Source organism: Diorhabda carinulata, chromosome 7 (genome assembly GCF_026250575.1).
Source record: "Diorhabda carinulata isolate Delta chromosome 7, icDioCari1.1, whole genome shotgun sequence".
In the NCBI taxonomy this organism is placed as follows: Eukaryota; Metazoa; Arthropoda; class Insecta; order Coleoptera; family Chrysomelidae; genus Diorhabda; species Diorhabda carinulata.
The window spans coordinates 12,249,528-12,269,834 of NC_079466.1; the positions used below are offsets into that span (position 1 = coordinate 12,249,528).

The window sequence follows — 20,307 nt, forward strand, 5'->3', positions numbered from 1 at the left end:
ATATTTGTTTCGTCTGATAATCTTAATATACAAGTAAGTTTTTAACAATCTATAAAATTATTATTTCATGAACCAGTTTCTTTTAGAATAGTATAAATGGACACAAATATACTAAAACTGAATTAATCAACAGCATTACACAAACATGAACAGAAGAAAAAAAAATTTCAAAAATTAACTATCAAGAAAATTAATTTCATAAAACAAAATAAATTAGCAGTTAATGATAAACAAGAAAGCATTAATAACTGTTTTGTACACATTTTCAAAATGTAAGCAGCCATATCCAAAATCATATGAAACTCCTTTATTTTTTGGTACCTCCACATTCTATATTGTTTGAATTTTATCATCATCAGGTTTTAGACATTTTTCTCTAAACACCAGTCCTAAATATCTTATTTATTTCACATTGAACTCACATTTCTTTAAATTTACCCTAGATTTGCTTCTCTCAAATACATCTTTTGAGACATTTAAATGCTAATGTGCACTTTAACTATAAAATAAATTCTAAATCTTGTACAATTGAACACCAGTAGTATTTTCCACATTTCTTAACATTAAATGTTTACATAGAATTCCTTTTTAGCAATAAAACTTTATGCATACTGCATTTGTTACTAAGTCTAGAGTCTTCAGGTGTCCATTGAGTGCCCTGACATGTTGTACCATCATGCTTAGAAAAGATCTTTGGTTTTTCCATCTTTGAATTTATTTTTTCAAACCTTGATAAATGGTAATATTCTATAACAATGTTATGTTTTTGGTTAAATACTGTTGATATAATCTAACTTGCAAATGATCATTATATTTTTCCATCAGAACAATTTGGTTCTTTTAGATAATTTGCCAATGCATCAACTTTTAAATCTATCTATTTAATTCCGCTTCAAGTTTTTCTTGAGTCTCCATTGGCATCACCTACAACAGAGGCAGTTTTCATATTTTTTTCTCTGAGAAATGGAAATAAAATGTTTCATACATAACTATGAAATGTATGCCCAGTTATCCATTCGCATTTGGAATTTCCTAATGCTCAAAATTTGCGGTATAATGTCGTATAATACTGATTGGTTCACTTGAACCATGAATATTAGTGATTAAATTTGTCAGTTGATCATAATTTAATATTAGCTCATATCTGGGAATAAAATTTTTCGCGGGTGCCAACATTTTCATTTTTTCGTCCAGTACAATTTTCTTCAATTTTTTTACATTAAGCTCTTTGGGTGTTTTAAAAGTTGTTACTCCTTCAGTAAGTTTATCTTGTATTGGGGGACTTTCAATTTCGTTGATTTTTTTTTGTTAGTTTCTGTGTTATCATCATTTATTTTGACATTTTGGTCTGTTTCAGTTTTTGGTAGAATGCAGTTGCAGTATAGAAGAAATGATATTAACTTGCACTGGGGGTATAGAAGTAGTAGTGTTAACTTGGACTTGAGGGGCAGAATGACAGTTGTATGCAGTGAGACCTGGTTGTTTGCATTTATAGCATCCCTGACCATCCAAATTGAGAAAAATCCGATAACTAGTTGTTTCGAATTGTATATTGTCTGGTACGATAACGTTATTTGGTGAGTTAATATATGTTTGGCGTCTGAAACTAAATATATGGCCCTGCCTACAGGATCATTAACACCAATTCGACAGTTTTATTCCAATATTTTCTAAAGCTGCTTGGATAATTTCGTTAGAGATTGAAGGGCAAATATTTGAAATTAAAAGTCTTTTTACTGGGGTGATCATTCTACGTGATTTGATTTGTTGGCCGTTAATAGTTATTTCCCCTCCATGATGTTCCCGAAATTTGTCTACCATCTGTTTCGATGATAAATATATGAAAATTCTGTCGCTAGCCATGCGTGAAGCATATAATTCTTGGTGAGATAAGTAGACCAACTTTATACGAATACTCTTGGCATTTGATTCCATTAATTGACGGAAAAATAATAGCTTGTTCTTTTGGTGGGTAATTTGGTCGTTGATTTTGTACTAGTACGCTCGAATATGATATTCCGACTTTTGGGTTTGCGTTGTGAATTACTATTATCCATAATTTTTGATATTAAGTAATTGTCGATACAATTTTCTGCTTCAACACTAATATATGTAGGTCCGACACTGTCTACTGAGACAGATTCAGAAATAGAAACTGGATTCCTTTTGATAAGCGATAAGGATGGTACCCGTTCGTTGGTGGAGTTCGTTTTTCCGTAATTGTGTGCCCTTCCTCATTTATATTAGATGAAAATTCTTCCAATGAATCTTTTGAAAACATATTTTAGACCTCACCTTAAACCTTAACTTATATCTTTTATCGAAGTTTCTTGATTATTATTAGGTGTTTTATCTATTAGCAGGTAGTATACTTCTTGTTTTTTGTAGTCCACTTATAAATATATTTATACAATATAATAATATGTTTTTGTTGAGTTAAGTGAACCACAGAAGTTTATTTTATATTTAGTTGAATAAAATGCTTTCTGATATAAACTGAAGTTAATCTTTATTCCAGTTACTAGTCACATGTTCTTGTTCACACACCTTAACCTAACATCTCATTCATTACAGAGAGTAACACCTGACATGTCAAACAATAAAGAACACAGAATACAAACTTATAATTTGATTATCTCGACAATTTTTACGTAGTGTTGTAAATAATTGAATTTGTCTGTTGCTTTGTTCCATTCTTGATTAAAATGTTAAAAATATTGATAAATACATAATATATTTTATAAGAAAAATTATCATTAAACTTCTGTATGTTGATGAAGTTTTCGCTAGTAGAAAAAATATTGTATGCAATTCGTGTATGAAAACCTTCTTTCGACTCATATAATTGTCACATTCGTCGAAAAAAAGCTACTTTACACACTTGTTAATACATAACTAGTTTATAGATTGCATAATATTAATTTTATTTTACTTTTTATATGAAACGTGTTTTACCTTGAAAATTTTCTCTCATTCAATAACAACTATTATACGCATAATTGAAAGTTATATATATATTTAAAAGTTATATATTTAAAAGAAGAGTTTTGATAAGTTTTTTCTATTCTTTTATTTTTAGAGATAAGATCTCCAAATCTTACCATGGACTCTTTTAAGATTTCTGGATTTGTAACCAAGTGAATACGTGTGACATAGACATAGCAGAAGATTGAGATAGGGCTCTTTTTAAACTCCGCTGCTGAAATACAAAAATCAATAGGGCTCAAATCTGGACTATAAAGTGGCCAGTTAACAGTTCCATTATTACCTGTCCATATAAGGAATGCATTCTTGAATAATTTCGAACAGATAAGTAGGTGTTCCATTATACATCGAAATCATACGATCAAGTAGTGATAAATAAAATATATTTTTTTATTATCTATGAAATGAAAACAGAAAGGGTATAACATGAGTAATATTTCTGTGTGTCTCAAGTTCATTTGCATTCTAGTATAGTTTTGATTCAATTTTCAACATTTTTTGGAGCATTTTTTTAACATCTTGCTAAAGAATCAGTTGAGCTACATTCCCTGGATTATCTCTATGCTTTTTTGTTTTTAACTGATAACAGGTTTTCAATGAGTTTTGATTTAGGGGGTGCATCCTCATGCATAAAATCGGAATTATTTCCAATTACACATTTTTAAGACTCAACTATTGGTTGTAATAGCAAATGAACGTATCTCCTACGAATTGAGTTTAGTTGAATTGGAAATAGAGGCGTGATCATAATTTCTTTTATTTTTTTAGTATTTCCTCTTCCCAAGATGTCTCTTCCATATTCTCCCTTTTCTCTTTCTTCATTTCATCCTCCTCTATTTTACTCTCTACCCATTCCCTTTTTTTTGTTGCCCTTATTTTTTTTAATATATTGTTGTTGTCGTTGTTGTTGCCGTCTCCTCTTTTTCCTTTTCCAGTACGGTTGATTGCTTGTGTATCATTATCTCACCGCTCCTATTGATTTTTTGTTTTTCCTTTGTATTTGTAGTAGCTCCTGTTTGATTATTACTTGGAAGAGCTTTCTTGCATTGAAATACTGATTACTTTCTTAAAGTTTGAATATTTTATTAATATATGAAGAAAAATATGCCTGCTACATTACATATCATTTTCAGCGACAACTTGAACAACTGACATACATGAAGTTGGCTGCTAACATTTTACCAACTAACACTCCTCCTCGATTAAAATGTTTCATATAATGATACATGAAAATGGCAACTTAACTACTTAGCAAACAAAACTTAGACTACACTTACTTTTCTCCGTAAGTAAATGAAAGCATCCTTAACCAAAGGTTTATTTAATATATCAGCTAAATTTTGTTCTGTTGACACATAACTTACAGCAACTTCTTTTTTCGTAACTAAGTCTTTTAAAAAACGATTCTTAATATCTATGGCTTAGCTCTCTTAGAATTTTCATTGGACTTTGACATTCAAATAGAACTTTTATTATCACAATAAAGAACTGCGCCGATAATAATATTAAAATCACTCAAAATACCCTTTATATTCACTAGGTCTTGAGCAGAACTAGCCGCTGCCAAATATTCAGCTGCTGTAGATAATGCTACACAGTTTTGCTTCTTTGAAAACCATGATATATGATTCATTCCATACAGTATTATGCAACCACTTACAATCTTTCTGTCAGACGTATCTGTTACCCAATCAGCATCTGAAGTGTTTCTGTAGAATTTTAGCCCCATTTCATTTGTTCCCTGCAAATAACATAAGATTCTTTTCGCTGCGTTCCATACTCCATACTTTATCTAGAAACATACTCAAATAAGAGTCACATCAGGTCTGGTGGTTGTGGACAGGTAAATAAGTCCTCCTATTATTTGTCTATAAGGCACTTCTATTATTTCACTTTCACTTAAGTAATGAAATCCTTTGACCATCGGTGTTGTTTTCGATTTACATTCTTTCATGTTAAACTTGTCTAGCAGCTTCTCTATATACTTCTTCTGATTTATTACTATTTTATTTTCTGTCCTTGTTATATCCATGCCTAGAAAATTCTTTATTTTACCTATATCCTTTGCATTAAATAATTCTTCAATAAATTGACTACTGCTTCCACTTCTTTTTCTTCTCCGACTACCAACATGTCATCGACATAAATAAGGATCCATACTTTTCCATTATGATACAAACAACAGTCATATTTTGATCTTTCAAATTTGTTCTTACTTGCAAAGTCATTAAATGTATCATTCCATATTTTAGGAGACTCTTTCAATCCATATAAAGATCTGTTTTAAAAATTTTAAATGGTGATTTTGACTTTAGACCAGGTTGTGCATATATATATATATATATATATATATATATATATATATATATATATATATATATGTTACCGGCAATGTGTATAATTCAGGTATTGTATACAATTCCTAAGTAATGTATACAATCCCTGGGGCGTCCAGGCAATGTATGAAATATCATGAATATCATTGTCCATTTCATACTTTACCTAGGTATTGTATACAATTCCTAGGGATTGTATAGAATACCTGCTGGTTCACCGGTAATGTGTAAAATAAATAAATCTTAAGACTAAACTAATGTTAGGTAAGCCGGTTAATATCAATAAATCTTAACAGACTTACTTATCAAATAGCGGACAAATAAAACATGTTGTATTTACTTGAAATAAACTTTATTATCAACTTTAAAATCACAAAAAAATAACAGGAAACTTAAAAATCTTCTTGTTTGTAACATAACATTACAAGTATCTTTTAACATAATATAAGTAATTTTGTAATTGAACTTCACAAACAAAACAATTCTCTTTATAACAAAAAGTAGGTCTAATAGGCATTCACAATTTTAAGTAAAAGTAGGTTTTATTTATTCTTACACGACAAACTATTATGGCACTTTGAAGAGCACAGAGCCTTACTTTTGACACAGGAACACTTTTTAGAGTCACAGTTTTTTTGCAGCTACATTTCACAAAACCTTGTCCTGTCCCCGTAGATTGAAAAGTCGCAACTGTACGGAGTGTCGTTTCCAGATTGGGGACGTCTTCTTCTTGCAGTAATTTCTGATGACAAACAGTGAACTGTTGTCTTGAATACAATGTCTTGACAATCCCTTGCTTTGTGCCTAGTTGATATAGATCGTCATCAGTTTTGTGTAATACTACAGCCAGTATATTGCGAGCATCACCACGACCTCTATCGACTTCTGGAACAGGAATGCGTACAGTGGTACCCAACGATACGGGAGGGAATTTTTTTTCAGAAGTTTTAAGCATTTTCTGAGCTTGTACTATCAAATTATCTTTGGCTCTGATAGGGGTTTCTATCGAAAAGGCGTTTTTTGCGCATAAAGGACAAGCAACTTTGGATCCAAAACCTTCTGCAATATTTTCTTCCGGAGCAGCACAAATAGTATGAATAGGCCTATTGCACATTCTGCACGAATGACCACCCGTTGTCTCCTCGGAACAAACACAACATATAAGTGCACAACTCAATGACTCCTCTCGTACTGATACCAAATTCGGATCAAGTAACGCTTGATCATTTACCTCACAAGGAAGATTTTCGACATTTTCGCTATCGTTATCTTGCATCCAAGTTGTAAGCATGTTTTCAATGTCCTGGTTAGCTCGTTCGACACTCCCTTGACTGGGAATGTCTAGGCTTGCCATGCACAATTTTTAAGTTCGGCAAGTATATTTTAAGATTACTGACCACTCGGTTTGCGAATTCTCGACCGTTGTCCGATTGTAAGATGGCTGGTGCACCAATCAGTGTAAAAATATCCAGTAAATTGTACGCTACTTCCTCAGCGCGTTTTGTTTTCAGGGCTCTTAATATGACAAACTTTGTGAGATGATCCTGATAGACCATTATGAATTTATAATCCCGGTCTGGATGAGATTGATAGTCTATCAAATCTACTTGACAGCGAGAATTAAATTCTGAAAGTATGGGCTTCACGACAATCCCTTTTTTTATTCCTTTTTGTTTTTGCTGGCAGGGTTCGCAAAGTTGCAAAAATAGTTCAACATCGTGGCGAGTTATATTCTTATATCTTGAAAAAAGCTCCTTCAGCATTCTGTCTCGTCCTCCATGGCCGATACTTTGATGTGCGTCGTGAAGTATTTGAAATAATTTAGTATCAGCAACGTAGTATATAATATTGTTATTTGTAGTAGCATCCACAGGAAAAATCAACTTATCTTTCTGACCAACAGTTATAACATCATAATGCTTCAATAACCAGTAATCCCGAGAAGCCTTTTTTTCAGCCGTTTTTGCATTTTTTGTTTCTTCTATCAATTGTTCATAACGATTTTTTTCAATAAACGTGCGATTTTTTGTATTTGCTGCTTCTCTTTTTATATATATATATATATATATATATATGTTTTTCATTTTCCACAGCATCTCTCCAATCTTTCACTTTCACTGTATCTTCATATTGTACTGGATTATCTAATGATATTAGACAGTAGGCTGTGTAAATCTCGTACTCATTAAAATATTTTGGCATATTCACAGTTTTCCCGTTAGAGGTTGTATCTGTTCTTGGTAAATACTCTTCAAAATCATTTAAAACATCTGAACTTTCGGACTCTTCCAAAGTTATTTCTTCTGAGTCACTCTCTTCTTCGATTTCAATGTTATCTTCTTTATCCCTTAATTCAGTTTCTTCATCAAATCTTATTCTTATTTGTTCATTCGCTTATCAGGTTTTGGTTTCGATATTTCTTCGAAATTCGTTTGTTTTTCATTAAATATCACATCTCTTAAGCAGAAAATTTCACATTTTATATTATCCCATAATCCGTATCCAGCTTCACTGTACCCTACCATTATACACGGTTGTGCTCGTCTATTTAATTTACTTTGTCTTGGCAAAATAGTTGCCCATGCCTGAGACCTAAAAATTCTCAATCTTGATAGATCGTTGTGACCATACCATCGTGTGGCTGGAGTGGAGTTACTCAAAGTTGCACCTTTTATACCTGATTTATTGTCGAAAACTACTTTGAAATCATTCAACATTAATTTAGACACAGAAATTAAATTATGTGTCATACCTTATACTATTAGTGCATCTATCTTTATCTCTTTCCCTTGACATACCCCTTTGACTGTCCCTTTTTTCATTGTTCTTTGCAGTTCCTATTTTTACTTCTGATGCTAAATCCATAACATTTGACATGTAAAGCTCCATTTCACCCATTACCATATGCTGAGTACACCCAGAGTCCAAAATAAACTTGTTAATACCTCCAGTACAAGGCACTACACTGCTTAAAGCTATAAATGCAATTTCATTGGCGGCGTTTGCTTGACTTCCTGTACCTCGACTTTGACCTCTATTCTGGTCTCTAAGATGACTACTACGAAAACCTCTTCTACCTCTAAAGCTGTCTCGTGATGACTGATGACATTCTGCTAACTTATGTCCGGGTTTTCCACTTTTGTAACACACATATTGAAATGTATTAAAGGATGCATCAGTTTGACAACTAATCTGTCCTTGTTTTGATTTTATTTTCAATTCTTCATCAAGCAAACGAGATTTCACAAAGTAAATTGTTACTCTGGTGTTCATAGTTTCAATCGCGGTTATCACTGCCTGGTATTCTTTATTCAACGTTAACAAAAGATGGCATACTTTGTCTTCATCATCTATTTTTGATCCTATTCCTTCTAACTCCCTTATTATAGTATCAAACACATGGAAATTATCCTCTAATTTATCATTTCTTCTATGCTTCAAGGTAAGTAGTCTCTTTTTTAGTGTAAGTTTTGTGAAGACACTTTTTCTTTAGAATACATTTTCTAGTGAACTTAGCATTTCCTTAGCCGTTTTCGCATTTTTTATTATGTCTAGATGTTTGTCACTCACACATTGCACTATTATTGAATTAGCATCGTTGATTTTGAATTCTGATGTTTCTTTATCTGAAGTGAAATCGGCTATTGTTTTTTCAAGTGTATCTCTAATTGTTTTTCTGCAAGTAAAGCTCTAAAAACTGTATAGATAAAAGGTTAAAAAAAGGGTGTATAAATAAAAAGAGTTGAAAATTCAAAAACTGGTATATATAAAAAAGGATAAAATAAAAACATAAATTACGACGGCACATACACATTAAAATGACCCAATACATTATTCTTCACGCCTTCTTTCTTTTTCCTCTTTACATCATATTATTCCCGTAACAATGTCTATAACCCGGTCGTAAACCTTCTTGTCTCTAATGGCAGCGGTCATGTTTTTGCATTCTAGGGTGCCACCTCCAATATCTGTTTTAGTTCCTCCTGCTCCTGCTGGCGGACTCGGCACTCTAGCACCACGTGACGTGGGTCCTCCGTCACACCGCAGCTGGGGCATAGGTCATCTTTAGTTTTTTTATTCCATAGTGTATTTTCTGAAAGACCCATGCCCCGTTAGAAATTGGGTGAAAAAGTAGTTGGTTCTGCGGTGTGCGCACTTGTACCACTTCGTCACACCCGGTATCAACGTCCTCGTCCACACGGCCTTGGCACCCTCCTCTTGCCACTCTCGCTGCCATTTGCCCAAACTGATTTTCCTTTCTTCCTTTTTTTTCCATTGTTTTCCTTTCTCGATCAATTTGGTCACTCTTGTATATTCTGACCCTCTCGTTGACCAATATATGAATGGGAATCGCACCCGCGATGGTCTGCAGCGCTATTGCGGAAACGGTTCTATATGCGCTGCAGACCCGAAGCAGCGTTTTTTTTTATTTTCATGAATTCCGCCCATAGGTGCCCCGTAGAGGAGGATGGTGTGGATTATCTTCAGCAACACCCTCCTCCTTTGACTACCGGAGCCCCCAACCTAACTTTTTTTTGCCATGAGGTGGGGTGGAAGCTAATGCTGTCCCTACATGCAATGCTGTGAGTTTGTGTGGGACACTCATCTACTAATCCACCTTCCTCCTTCTTAAATCATTGGGAGTTGCGTACGCCGGAAGCACAAGTTGTCATTCCATCAGCGTACCTCCCCTATTTCCTTTTTTCCTAATTTTTTTATCCTTGAGTGTTCTTATCTTCTTTGTCCTTTTTGGTCATTACTTCAGTCATATACGTAGCTACCGCCTTCCAGGTCTTCCTGTCCTTAAGCTTTTCTCCTATGATCTCAGCTGCCGGTGGCAAGTCTCCTATTTGTTATTTCAATTTCTCTCTCCTCACCCCATCATACACATTCATAAAGTACATGGGCTGGGTCGTCCCTTTGTCCACATGTTGTGCATGTGTGATCCACGGTCTTTCGGATCCTTTTGGTGAAGGTACCGAACGAGCCATGTCCCGTGAGAATTTGCGTGACGTAGTAAGGAGTGGTTCTATGTTTACACATGACCCAGCTTCATATGTATCTTATTAGAGTTTTTTCGTCCACTGCCACTCTCTCTTGCCGGCTAGCTGAATTAACAATTCGACTCGTTTTCTATGTATGTTCCAATTTTCCTAAATATTCTAACTGTTGGAATAATTTTCGAATTATTAACACACTTACTTTCACTTTGTTCTTGCAAATTTGAAGCTCTTGTAAAAGCAACACAAAAATAAATCAGAAAATTTATGTAAAACTACTAATAAGATGCTACAATGTCAGAACTTTTATTCTATATTAAAATGATATTCAAACTAACATAAATGTCACTCATTTTTAATAGTTTATTTATTTTTTCAACAAAAGAAAGATTAGGATAATGAAAAGTAATGAAATTGACCGTTTCCATCCATATCTTTGATAACCACTTTAATATGGAAATGTTGGCTGCTTTTATATTGGAGGCATCAGGTACTCTTCAATTCTGAAATTGATAAAGAACAAAAATTTAAACAGGCAGATATATGATCAACTTTTAAGAGTTCAAAAACACTCATGACAGCAGTTGAAATATAATAAAACTGATAACTTGCAAAAGAAATTTATTGATAAAAAAAGAAAATACATCTTTGCTTTAAGCATTTGCGAAAAAAAAATATAACGAATCAAGTTCTGTTTTCATTTGTACCAAATACATGGAGATTTATTATTCTAACTACATATCATAAAATGATTGCCAAATATATGGATATACAAAAATAATTTTTCAAAGGTCAATGCAACATTGAATAAATTAGAAAAGTAATATATCGATGAAATTTGAGACATTCAGATACATACTCATCTTTTTTCAATTTAAGAGTTGTCAGCTCAAGTTTCATATTTGTTTTCAAATGGATTGCGTTTTAAGGTGGATCCAGCCGAGACTTCTCAGACTTCATGTTCATCGATAGTAACATTGAAGTATCTTCCATAACTTGATCGATAACTCAGATCGAAACAGTTGCTCTAGGTCCTTTAGATGTGTTGTTCCAGAATAAACTTTAACCTGCAGAATGATCGTTATTCTAATTTGAACTTAATTAAATAATTTATATAATACCTAGTAAATTTATTGTTTAACTTGCAACTGCCCCGGTCAACGTTTTCTATTATAAATTCTATTAAATAATAGTGACAAATTTATAGACACGGTTTGAGTGCAAATCTTCAAATTTCCCATATAAAAAATATCTTGTTAGTCTGATTTTCAGCATTGCTTTTCCTTCCCGTTAAAATATCATGAAAATATAATTAACTTATGTTTACATAGATATGAAAAATATGATTTACATGTACTACTCCGAATTTAGTGTTATTGATACAAGAATTATAATTATAGTTATAAGTCATAAATAGAACAGAGTTATTGTTATAGCCCTATAACAATCCCTAATTCTTGTTCATACATATACATATTTAATGAAGATATCTCCAAAATTTTTACCTGCTGTTTATGAGGCATTTTAAGTGTTAGCAAGATGGCGACCGCAGCACCGCCAACATAATTTGACAATAATTGTAATATTATTTCGTACGTCAATTTTTCTATTAACTTAATACCTTACAACTTTGAATATGCTTTACAAGCTTTCGAATAAATATGTATTCATTATCGGGAACTAAAATTTTGGTTTTATATGTGAAATAAAATAAGAATAATTCAAGTAATTTTAAATTTTTTCAATTATTGTTAATACATAAAATACAATTACGACAAAATTTCAATCCAGAGGATAAAAAAATTATTTGTAGATTTGGAATACAATTAATCATTTATCATGCAATATTCTTTTACACAACATATAATTTGAGATAATTTTCAAGCTTACAACTAAATTAAAAAACTAAATTTTATCAAAAATTTGTTCTAAGAACAAGCTGGCCAACGTGATATTGCTGAATCATAAATTTATTTGAAATTATAGTTTCGAGCAAAAATAAAAAACATAAAGAAGTACTACATAATTGAGCAAAATTAATAAATTTGTACTTACGGAAGTCAATAATTTCGCATTAGGATCACAAAAACTGTGAGATATGAAAAAATATGTGAATTTGTTCACTAACTAACAGACGCCATCTTGGTCATGTCAGGAAAACAATGAAGAGAAAGAAAGCGGAAGAGGATACTTCGTTGGAAGTACATTGATTTCCGCCCACTAGATGGCGTCAATGTTGATTACCAAGTGTACTATGATGGAGCTGGAACAAAAAAGGCGTCTGTTGCTATACGATTTATTATTACTTTTCACAATAGTTCTTTTTAAAATTTCTCTTTCAATTTTGCCCATATATAGTAATTTTATAAATTAACATTTTAACCACATCTCCTAATTTTTATTTGAATATATCTTAGAACTTATAGGATGAATCAATACTAATAAAAAAATTAATGACAACATAAAAATTGTCCTTTCTTCTAATATAAACTCGAAGCATTAATGGTGTTTTTCTAGACCTTGTCTTAAGACATACCTGAAAACAAGGATGATTTTTTAAATACCTTCAAATTCTCAAATTTTTTACGGTTAACCTCTTATTAAAATGGAAAAAAAAATATCTTTCACCCCTGATTCTATTCGAATATTACACAGGTATTTTTTTAATCAGGATCTCAAAAAAATTGTATTGAGGAAGAAAAAGTGATGAAAATTGTATTTTCTGTGAAACCATGGCTCAGACTCAAAAACTAATATAATTTTCGAAATTTCCATAATAAAATACATTATATCATGTAATTTTTCACATATTTCCACTCTATAGGTACAAATATTCTCAATTTTTTGCAGAAAACCGAATAATTTTCTTAAAAATTGTGACACGCATGAATAAAATATTCATTATTTTTGATAATGTGATGAAATATTTAAGCTTTTGTTGCATTACTAAATAAGCGAAACAACAACAACCGAAAAAAAAAACATTAAAAGTTAAAATTCATAATAAAAGGTAACAAATAATCTCTCACAAGTGGAATATTTACAAATTTACAGTAGATTTTTGCTTTAAATTTAATTTATATTCGTTTTTTAATTTGCATCTTGAACATTTTTGGAATTATGTATATTATGTAGTTATTAAAAGCAGGCAACCAATTATACACGACATGTCGAACTAGTTGCAGAATCATCTGAATAATTATTAGTTAACTTGGATGGATATTAAATGATTTTATACTGATTATTACTATTAAATGTAAATAAAATATATATAGCAATAATTGCTTACATTATTACGTTAGGAACAATACCTAAATAACTGATCTAATAAGTAGTTTGGAATAAAATTTCTTTGAAATGCTTGGATTCACCCTTAAGAGCAGGCAATTGATCATAAATATACCGCAGTGTGGAATTGGTTGCCGAGTTACATGAACATCTAAATAATAATAATGTCCTTAAATGGAATTAGAATATGATTTTATTTTATACTATAAGTTATAACTATTAAAAGTGTATAAAGTATATTGAAATAATGATTGAAGCAGATTATTCCTAATGGCACAATACTGATTTCATAAGTTTTGAAAATGGTAGATAATTTCATTGAAATTGATTTAAAATATTTGGATTTGAGAGCAGACAACCAATCATACATACACCGAATTGTTGGTGTAGAGCAGGAAAATCTAATTAATTATAATGCACTCAAATGGAATTAAAGAATGATATACAAGTAATTACTGTTAGAACTGATTAAAATATAATACAGATTCTTGAACTGGAACTGCACTGTGGGACTATGCGAGTCGTATAACGGGTTGCGGATATGATATGCGCTACAAAAACACTTTCAGTAGAAATTAAACAAGAAAATTGAATTTCCACGAAAACCATTGCTCAAACTCAAAAACTGGTGTGATTTTCGGAATCTCTACAAGAAAATAAGTAATGCCACGTGTTTTTTTCGATACTTTCGAAGTATGCCATTTCTTCAAATTTTCAAAATGACAAAAATATGTTGTCTCCGATTTCGTTTGAATTTTGAACGGGGGGGAGGGGTATTTTGATATGAGGATCCCAGAAAAGCTATCAGTTTCTCCGAAAAAAATCATTAAGGGGGGAAAAGTGGAGAAAAGTCGTGAAAACTGGATTTTAACGAAAACCGTTGTTCAAATTCGAAAACTGATGTGATTTTCGGAATCTGCATAAGAATGTGATTAAATAGCTGTTTATGAAAATATCAAATTTGGATATAATTAATTTAGTCTCATCCTTAAGGAGAGGCAACTATTTTTAGAAGAGGATGTCGAATAACATGAAAAAGACTATTTATAGTTTCTGACTTCGCTCGTTAGACGGCGATAAAATCGTGAAATCATAGAATAAGAAGTGTTCGTCCATGTTGGACGTGTTTTGTCCCTGGTGAAATCCCTGGCATCTGTAACATTGTACAGGTCCGACGTGCCGTTTTTCTTCTACCACACTTATTTTGGTGTGATATAGGGCTCTGCGGGCTCTATTACTACCATGTACATATGTAGGTAGTAATTTTCTGGAGTTATCGGTTTTTGGGGACGGTTCTTTAGTTGCCATACTAAAAGTTATAAAATCGATTCACGTAGAAATAATAATATTTACTGTTAATTCTATTACAGTATTATAGTATGGACTTTGCCATCGCTGGATTTGTTTTAATTATTTTAATGAATATCGTTAGTTTTAATAATAAAAAAATATTTAAGAAATTTCACAAAGTTTTTTATAGTAGTGTCATCTCTTAACGAAGGACAATACTAAAAGTTATAACATCGATTCAAGTAGTAATTATTATCTTTATGTTTATTTTCACTACCGCTCTCCAGATAGCAATGTAAGTCATAAATTAATTTCTTAACAAATTTCATACGTTGATGTGATTAAAGTTAGATATTCAGTAGGCATTATAACCATACTTTGTCATCATTGAATTTGTGAGAATTATTTCCATTAATATCGTTATTTTTAACAATACAAAAATAAAATTCAAATCTACGGATTAATTCTAGATGTATCTATTTCTATAATATTAAAATGAATCGCTGGTTGTGGTACTAATCGCAAATGTATAGTTTTCGCACTTTGAGTATTTACACTAAATCTAAATATATTCCAATGCCAGTTTCAATCATATCACAAAACCGACTTTTATTGTGGGCTCGTGTCTAATTAAAGACCGATAGAACAGAACAGAACCCTTCAACTACTCAATGTGACACACCACAAAAACATTTCCGGAAAAAAATTATAATGAAAACAAATAACGTTATAATAAAAATTTATTTATTGTAAATATAACAACCGATATTTTTTTTTATATTTATTATATATTATATTATATTTTTTATTTATTTATATATATATATATATATATATATATATATATATATATATATATATATATATATATATATTATTGAACTTTCTCTGGAAACAATACGTCGTAGGAAAACTTGCTGTAAAACGTATTGAAGAGCTGCTTCACAAACGATTGTATGATATTTTCTACGAGAGGCTTGAAGTCTTCTAGAAACACTTTATAGTTTTCGTTAATGATCCGATTAGCTCGTTCGTTAAGGTCTTCTTTGTCTTTAAAGAGGTTCTCAAAATTGAAGTAACCAGAATCTGTATCCATTTTTACATTCACATCTTTAATTGTCAGATATTCTTTCCCATTGTTTTTAACGTAAGTCGTTAAATCCGTATCAATCTTCAGATTAACTCCAGCTAAAATATAATTGAGAAGTTATAGGATATTTTCTGCGTTTGAGTGTTTGGTATATACTTACTAACGTTACCAAAACCGGTTCCGCTACTGTCTAATTGAAGTACGAGTAATTTCCCTTTCATTTTATATTTGAAATTCATTGATAGGTAAGAATATCCTATATCTAGTGACCATTTTTTAACTTTTCCTAATTCCATTTCAAAATTGTTTATCACCAGATTATTCATATTCCATAATTTTATATCTTCCACTTCACACCTGTAAGATTGAACTGATTATTATTTTGTTTCCTAATTGTAAACACCGTCAATCATTAGCGTCATGAAATTTGTACGATTAGAATAATCAAAACAAAGAACTATTCAATTTTATATAAACAACGTATTTGGGAATTATAGTTTACTTTTCTGAATCCGCCCCATCACGTCTGAAGTTGAGAAAGAGTAAATTTCATTAAAACAAACCCTCGTAATTTAACTTACCTGAAATCGGCGTTTGGTTCAAGTATAGCTGTACCATTTAATATCAATGGATTTAAAGACGGTATCGATAGTTCTGATATTCCATCTCGAACCTTCGATCGAAGGTTGTTTATATTTCTTTTAAGACATTGGGACAATTCATTTGGTGGGTTTCTATAACATTGCTCTACGTATGACGCTGTAAATATTTGAATTAGTAGTAAACACTATCTTTATATAAGGGAAGGATTAATGTCAGCAAAATATTTTTGATGATATTCATTTAGAAACAATTGCCAGTCATTACTACTACACATGATTAGTTCTAAAAATATTTATCGTTTTTTAAAAAAGTTTGATAATTGAAAAATCTTTTAGTACGGTTAATTTGACTTACGTAATTTTTTGGCCGCCTCTACACTTAAGAAATACAATAAAAAATAAACTACTCTCATACTGATATAGGTCTAACTGACCAACCAACAGAGACCACTTTACAGTGAAATCTTGAATATATATATAACAAAATTAAAGAATACTCGTATATATTTATAGACTTTTCAGAATGTCCTTGAGAGAAAAATATTGTTGTTGATTTCTTGATTAACTTGTTTTTACGTATTATTTCTTTTTAAGAGTTTTTTTTTGTGAATGTGGTTTTTTATTTGATCAAGTTTGTGAATATTTTATTCTTAGGTCAGCAAGTATGAAACGAATAATAACTCGTATAGCTAAATATAATTTTCTGTGTTCGAAAATTATTTAACACAAAATTACTCTGAACCACAATCAGCTGTTATTTTATAGGGCAAACCATGATGAGTAACGTAATTCAATATATTGTCAACAACTGAAGTTCCATTCACACTTGTCATTGAATATGCTTGACCATAGCGAGAAAATGCATCTATTATAGTTAAATATGACTGATTTGCTATTTTAAAAGTCTATATGTATGTGTTCGAATGGTTTACTAGTTGTTGGGGTTAAATTAAATTTAATTACTGGAGGATTTCTATCATATTCATTCTTTTGACAAGTTTCACAACTATAAATAAAATTTTCTATACCCTGTAGCATCTTAGGCCAATAGTATTTTTCAGTTAATGATTTCTTTAATTCATTAATTCCTCTATGTCCTTTTTTATATACATGATAATATTCTAATGTTTCTTTTTGTTCTTTTTCAGTAAAAATATCTTTGACAACATTTGTACAGTGAATAAATATTCATGTGATTGGTTCGAATTAATTTACTTATATCTTTTTCGTGCCAATTATATTTTTGCGATTATATTTTTCTTTTTCATTTTTGATTTCTGTGCCACTTATATTTTCGATTTCCGTTAAGTAATTAAAATTATGAATTTCATATTGGCTTATTTCTAAAGGATGGACTTTAAGAGGTTCATTCAAAGTTATAGAAATTGTCTTAAAAGTTTCATTTGTGTTACACTGATTATAATTTAAATTTTTATATTAATTTCTTCTTTTTCATTAGTTAAATAAACAAAGTTATGAATTATATTATTAAGTTTCTTTTATATATTCCAATTAATAATAACTTTTCATTATTCTAGTTTCTAAAAGTTAACTAATCTTTTATATTTTACTTATTTTGATTTCTATTAATTCTAAATCTTATCTATTCTTATAACAAAATAATAAAATAGAAAGAAAGGTCTTATTATAAAAATCCATTTTATAATTTCTTGAATTGCGACCATTTTAATGAATGATAATATTTATTTTTCAAAAATAGTTCTTCTATTAACTTTTCATTTAGTATAGCCTTTAATTTTTTATTGAAATATTTTGAACTTATATTACTATTATTCTTATCAAATTGTTTGTTAATTAATTCTTAATTAATAACCATTTTCTTATTTTCATTATTCATGTCTCTTTTATCAATCATATTATTTTGATTTTGTATATCCAATATATTTGTATTTAATTCAGGTTTTATAACATAACATTCTTTTCTAATATATCATTATCTATTTTTATAAAATTATTATTTCTTTTTCTCCCATTGTCTTATCATTATTTATTTCATTTATTTTTCTATTTAATTCTATTACATTTTCTTTCACTTCATCAAATAATTTTAATTCTAATTCTCCTTTTGTATCATTATTCATTTCTCCTACCATTATAATATTTTCTTCCGAATTCTTTTTGTTCTTTGTTCATTGTTCATTTATTTCTTTACAATGCTTTAATTCCGATTCTTTCATTTTTATGAAATTTTGAATTTTTGGTGATGAATTATTAGATGTGAAATTTATTTCAATTATTTTTTCACTGGGTTCTGATTCGTTAGTTTCTATGAAATTTTCAAAGTATGCTAATGGGTCATTAGGAGTAAAATTTATTTCTTCTATTTTTGATTCTTTTTCGAGGCTCTTTCCGAAAATTTACGATTCGATCGTAGTTTTAGTGTTATTGTATAATTCCTCCGATGTCTAATTTGGTTTCTCATTTCGTGATTGGAAATATCTAGTATTATTTGCATTATTATTATTAAAATTGTTATTAATGTAGTAGACATGTGACTACTGGGTTTATCTGAAAAATTTCTCGATGTCGTAGACATCGGTTCTGGACTTGGTAAACGGTTTACAGGTATTTGATTTGGCCGGAAAACGTTTTTCCTGGTGCCAAACACCTGCGCGTTTGTTGGATAATTTTGTCTCTTTTGTGGTATAGGATTTATATTTATTGGTTGACTAGGAAAATTATTATAATTATTGTTATTATTATATCTTTGATTGTTTTCATAGTTATTAGATTAATTTCTGTTGTAATTATTATCATAATATTGTCGGTAAGAAGAATTGTAATTACTATATTGGTTATTTCTATTATTTCTTATTTGATTCGTTTGAACATTTTTATTATTATTATTATATTTAACTCTGGGCTCATAAAATTGGCCATAGAGTTTTTCAAAATTTTCGAACTCGTCAACATAAGCCATAGCATCTTCTAACGATACAGGCTTTTCCAAAAACATTTCAAATACATGTTATTACGTATGGTGCCTGAACATTCTGCTATAAAGGTGTTCAAAGCTGTTTTTTCACAGTGGTTTATTTGACATTTTTTATCAATTTCACCTAAATTTAAATTATTACTGATTCTTTGGATTGTTTGACTTTTCAGCAATTGAAGTCTATTTCCAAAGGCTATCAGACTCTCATTTTTATATGGTTGTTGTTAGTTCTTGTAATATACAGTCTAAACCACGTCTGTCTGCAAAGCATTGTATCAAAGCTTCTTTTAGTTTGAACCAGGTATTAAGTTCAATCCTATTTCCTACCATCATCTCAGCTTTGTCAATTAATTTTTCTTGGATACATTCCAGGACATTGATATCTTGATCGTTATAAATCGAGTACGTCTCTATTAATTTTTCACATCTATTGATAAATTTGTTTAAAGTATTTCTGTTACCGTCGTATGGTTTTATATTTTCCAGTTTTAGTTTAAATAATTCCCATTTAAGGGTGTTTGGATTAGCCGTTGCCATTTTATCGTAATCTGAACTATCTATCAAGTTCAAATTATCAAATGTATTTAACAACGTAACAACTCAGAATAGATAAGGTAGATAATAAAAAGGAATAAAAATTTAGGAAACTTGACACTTACAATTATTTGAAGTCCTGTCCCTCGTAGAACGTAGATTTAGTGCTTCTGTATTAAAATACGTAGTCGAAACTTCGACCACACTATGGGTGAAAAATCGCGAC

The 20,307-nt window shown here is 30.6% G+C and overlaps 2 protein-coding genes across 2 annotated transcripts in view; one reads left to right on the forward strand and one right to left on the reverse strand.

The window, feature by feature from the left end:
* Positions 1–20,307, forward strand: part of LOC130896450 (MOXD1 homolog 1) — a 48,285-nt gene that overhangs the window by 15,433 nt on the left and 12,545 nt on the right. The gene's annotated exons all lie outside the window — the stretch shown is intronic.
* LOC130896451 (protein takeout-like) lies at positions 15,755–17,081 on the reverse strand. Its single transcript, XM_057804587.1, has 4 exons — positions 16,947–17,081; positions 16,571–16,748; positions 16,150–16,346; positions 15,755–16,087 (listed from the first exon to the last, which is right to left on the reverse strand). Exons 1-4 carry the CDS (start codon positions 17,002–17,004, stop codon positions 15,774–15,776), a joined length of 747 nt encoding a protein of 248 aa, XP_057660570.1. The 5' UTR covers positions 17,005–17,081; the 3' UTR covers positions 15,755–15,773.

Coding starts and splice junctions, on each gene's coding strand:
- LOC130896451 (XM_057804587.1), bottom strand. CDS start 17,004: ATGAGAGTAGTTTATTTTTTATTGTATTTCTTAAGTGTAGAGGCGGCC. Junction 16,749..16,946: donor AGAGGCGGCCAAAAAATTAC/GTAAGTCAAATT, acceptor AAATATTTACAG/CGTCATACGTAGAGCAATGT. Junction 16,347..16,570: donor GAACCAAACGCCGATTTCAG/GTAAGTTAAATT, acceptor TCAATCTTACAG/GTGTGAAGTGGAAGATATAA.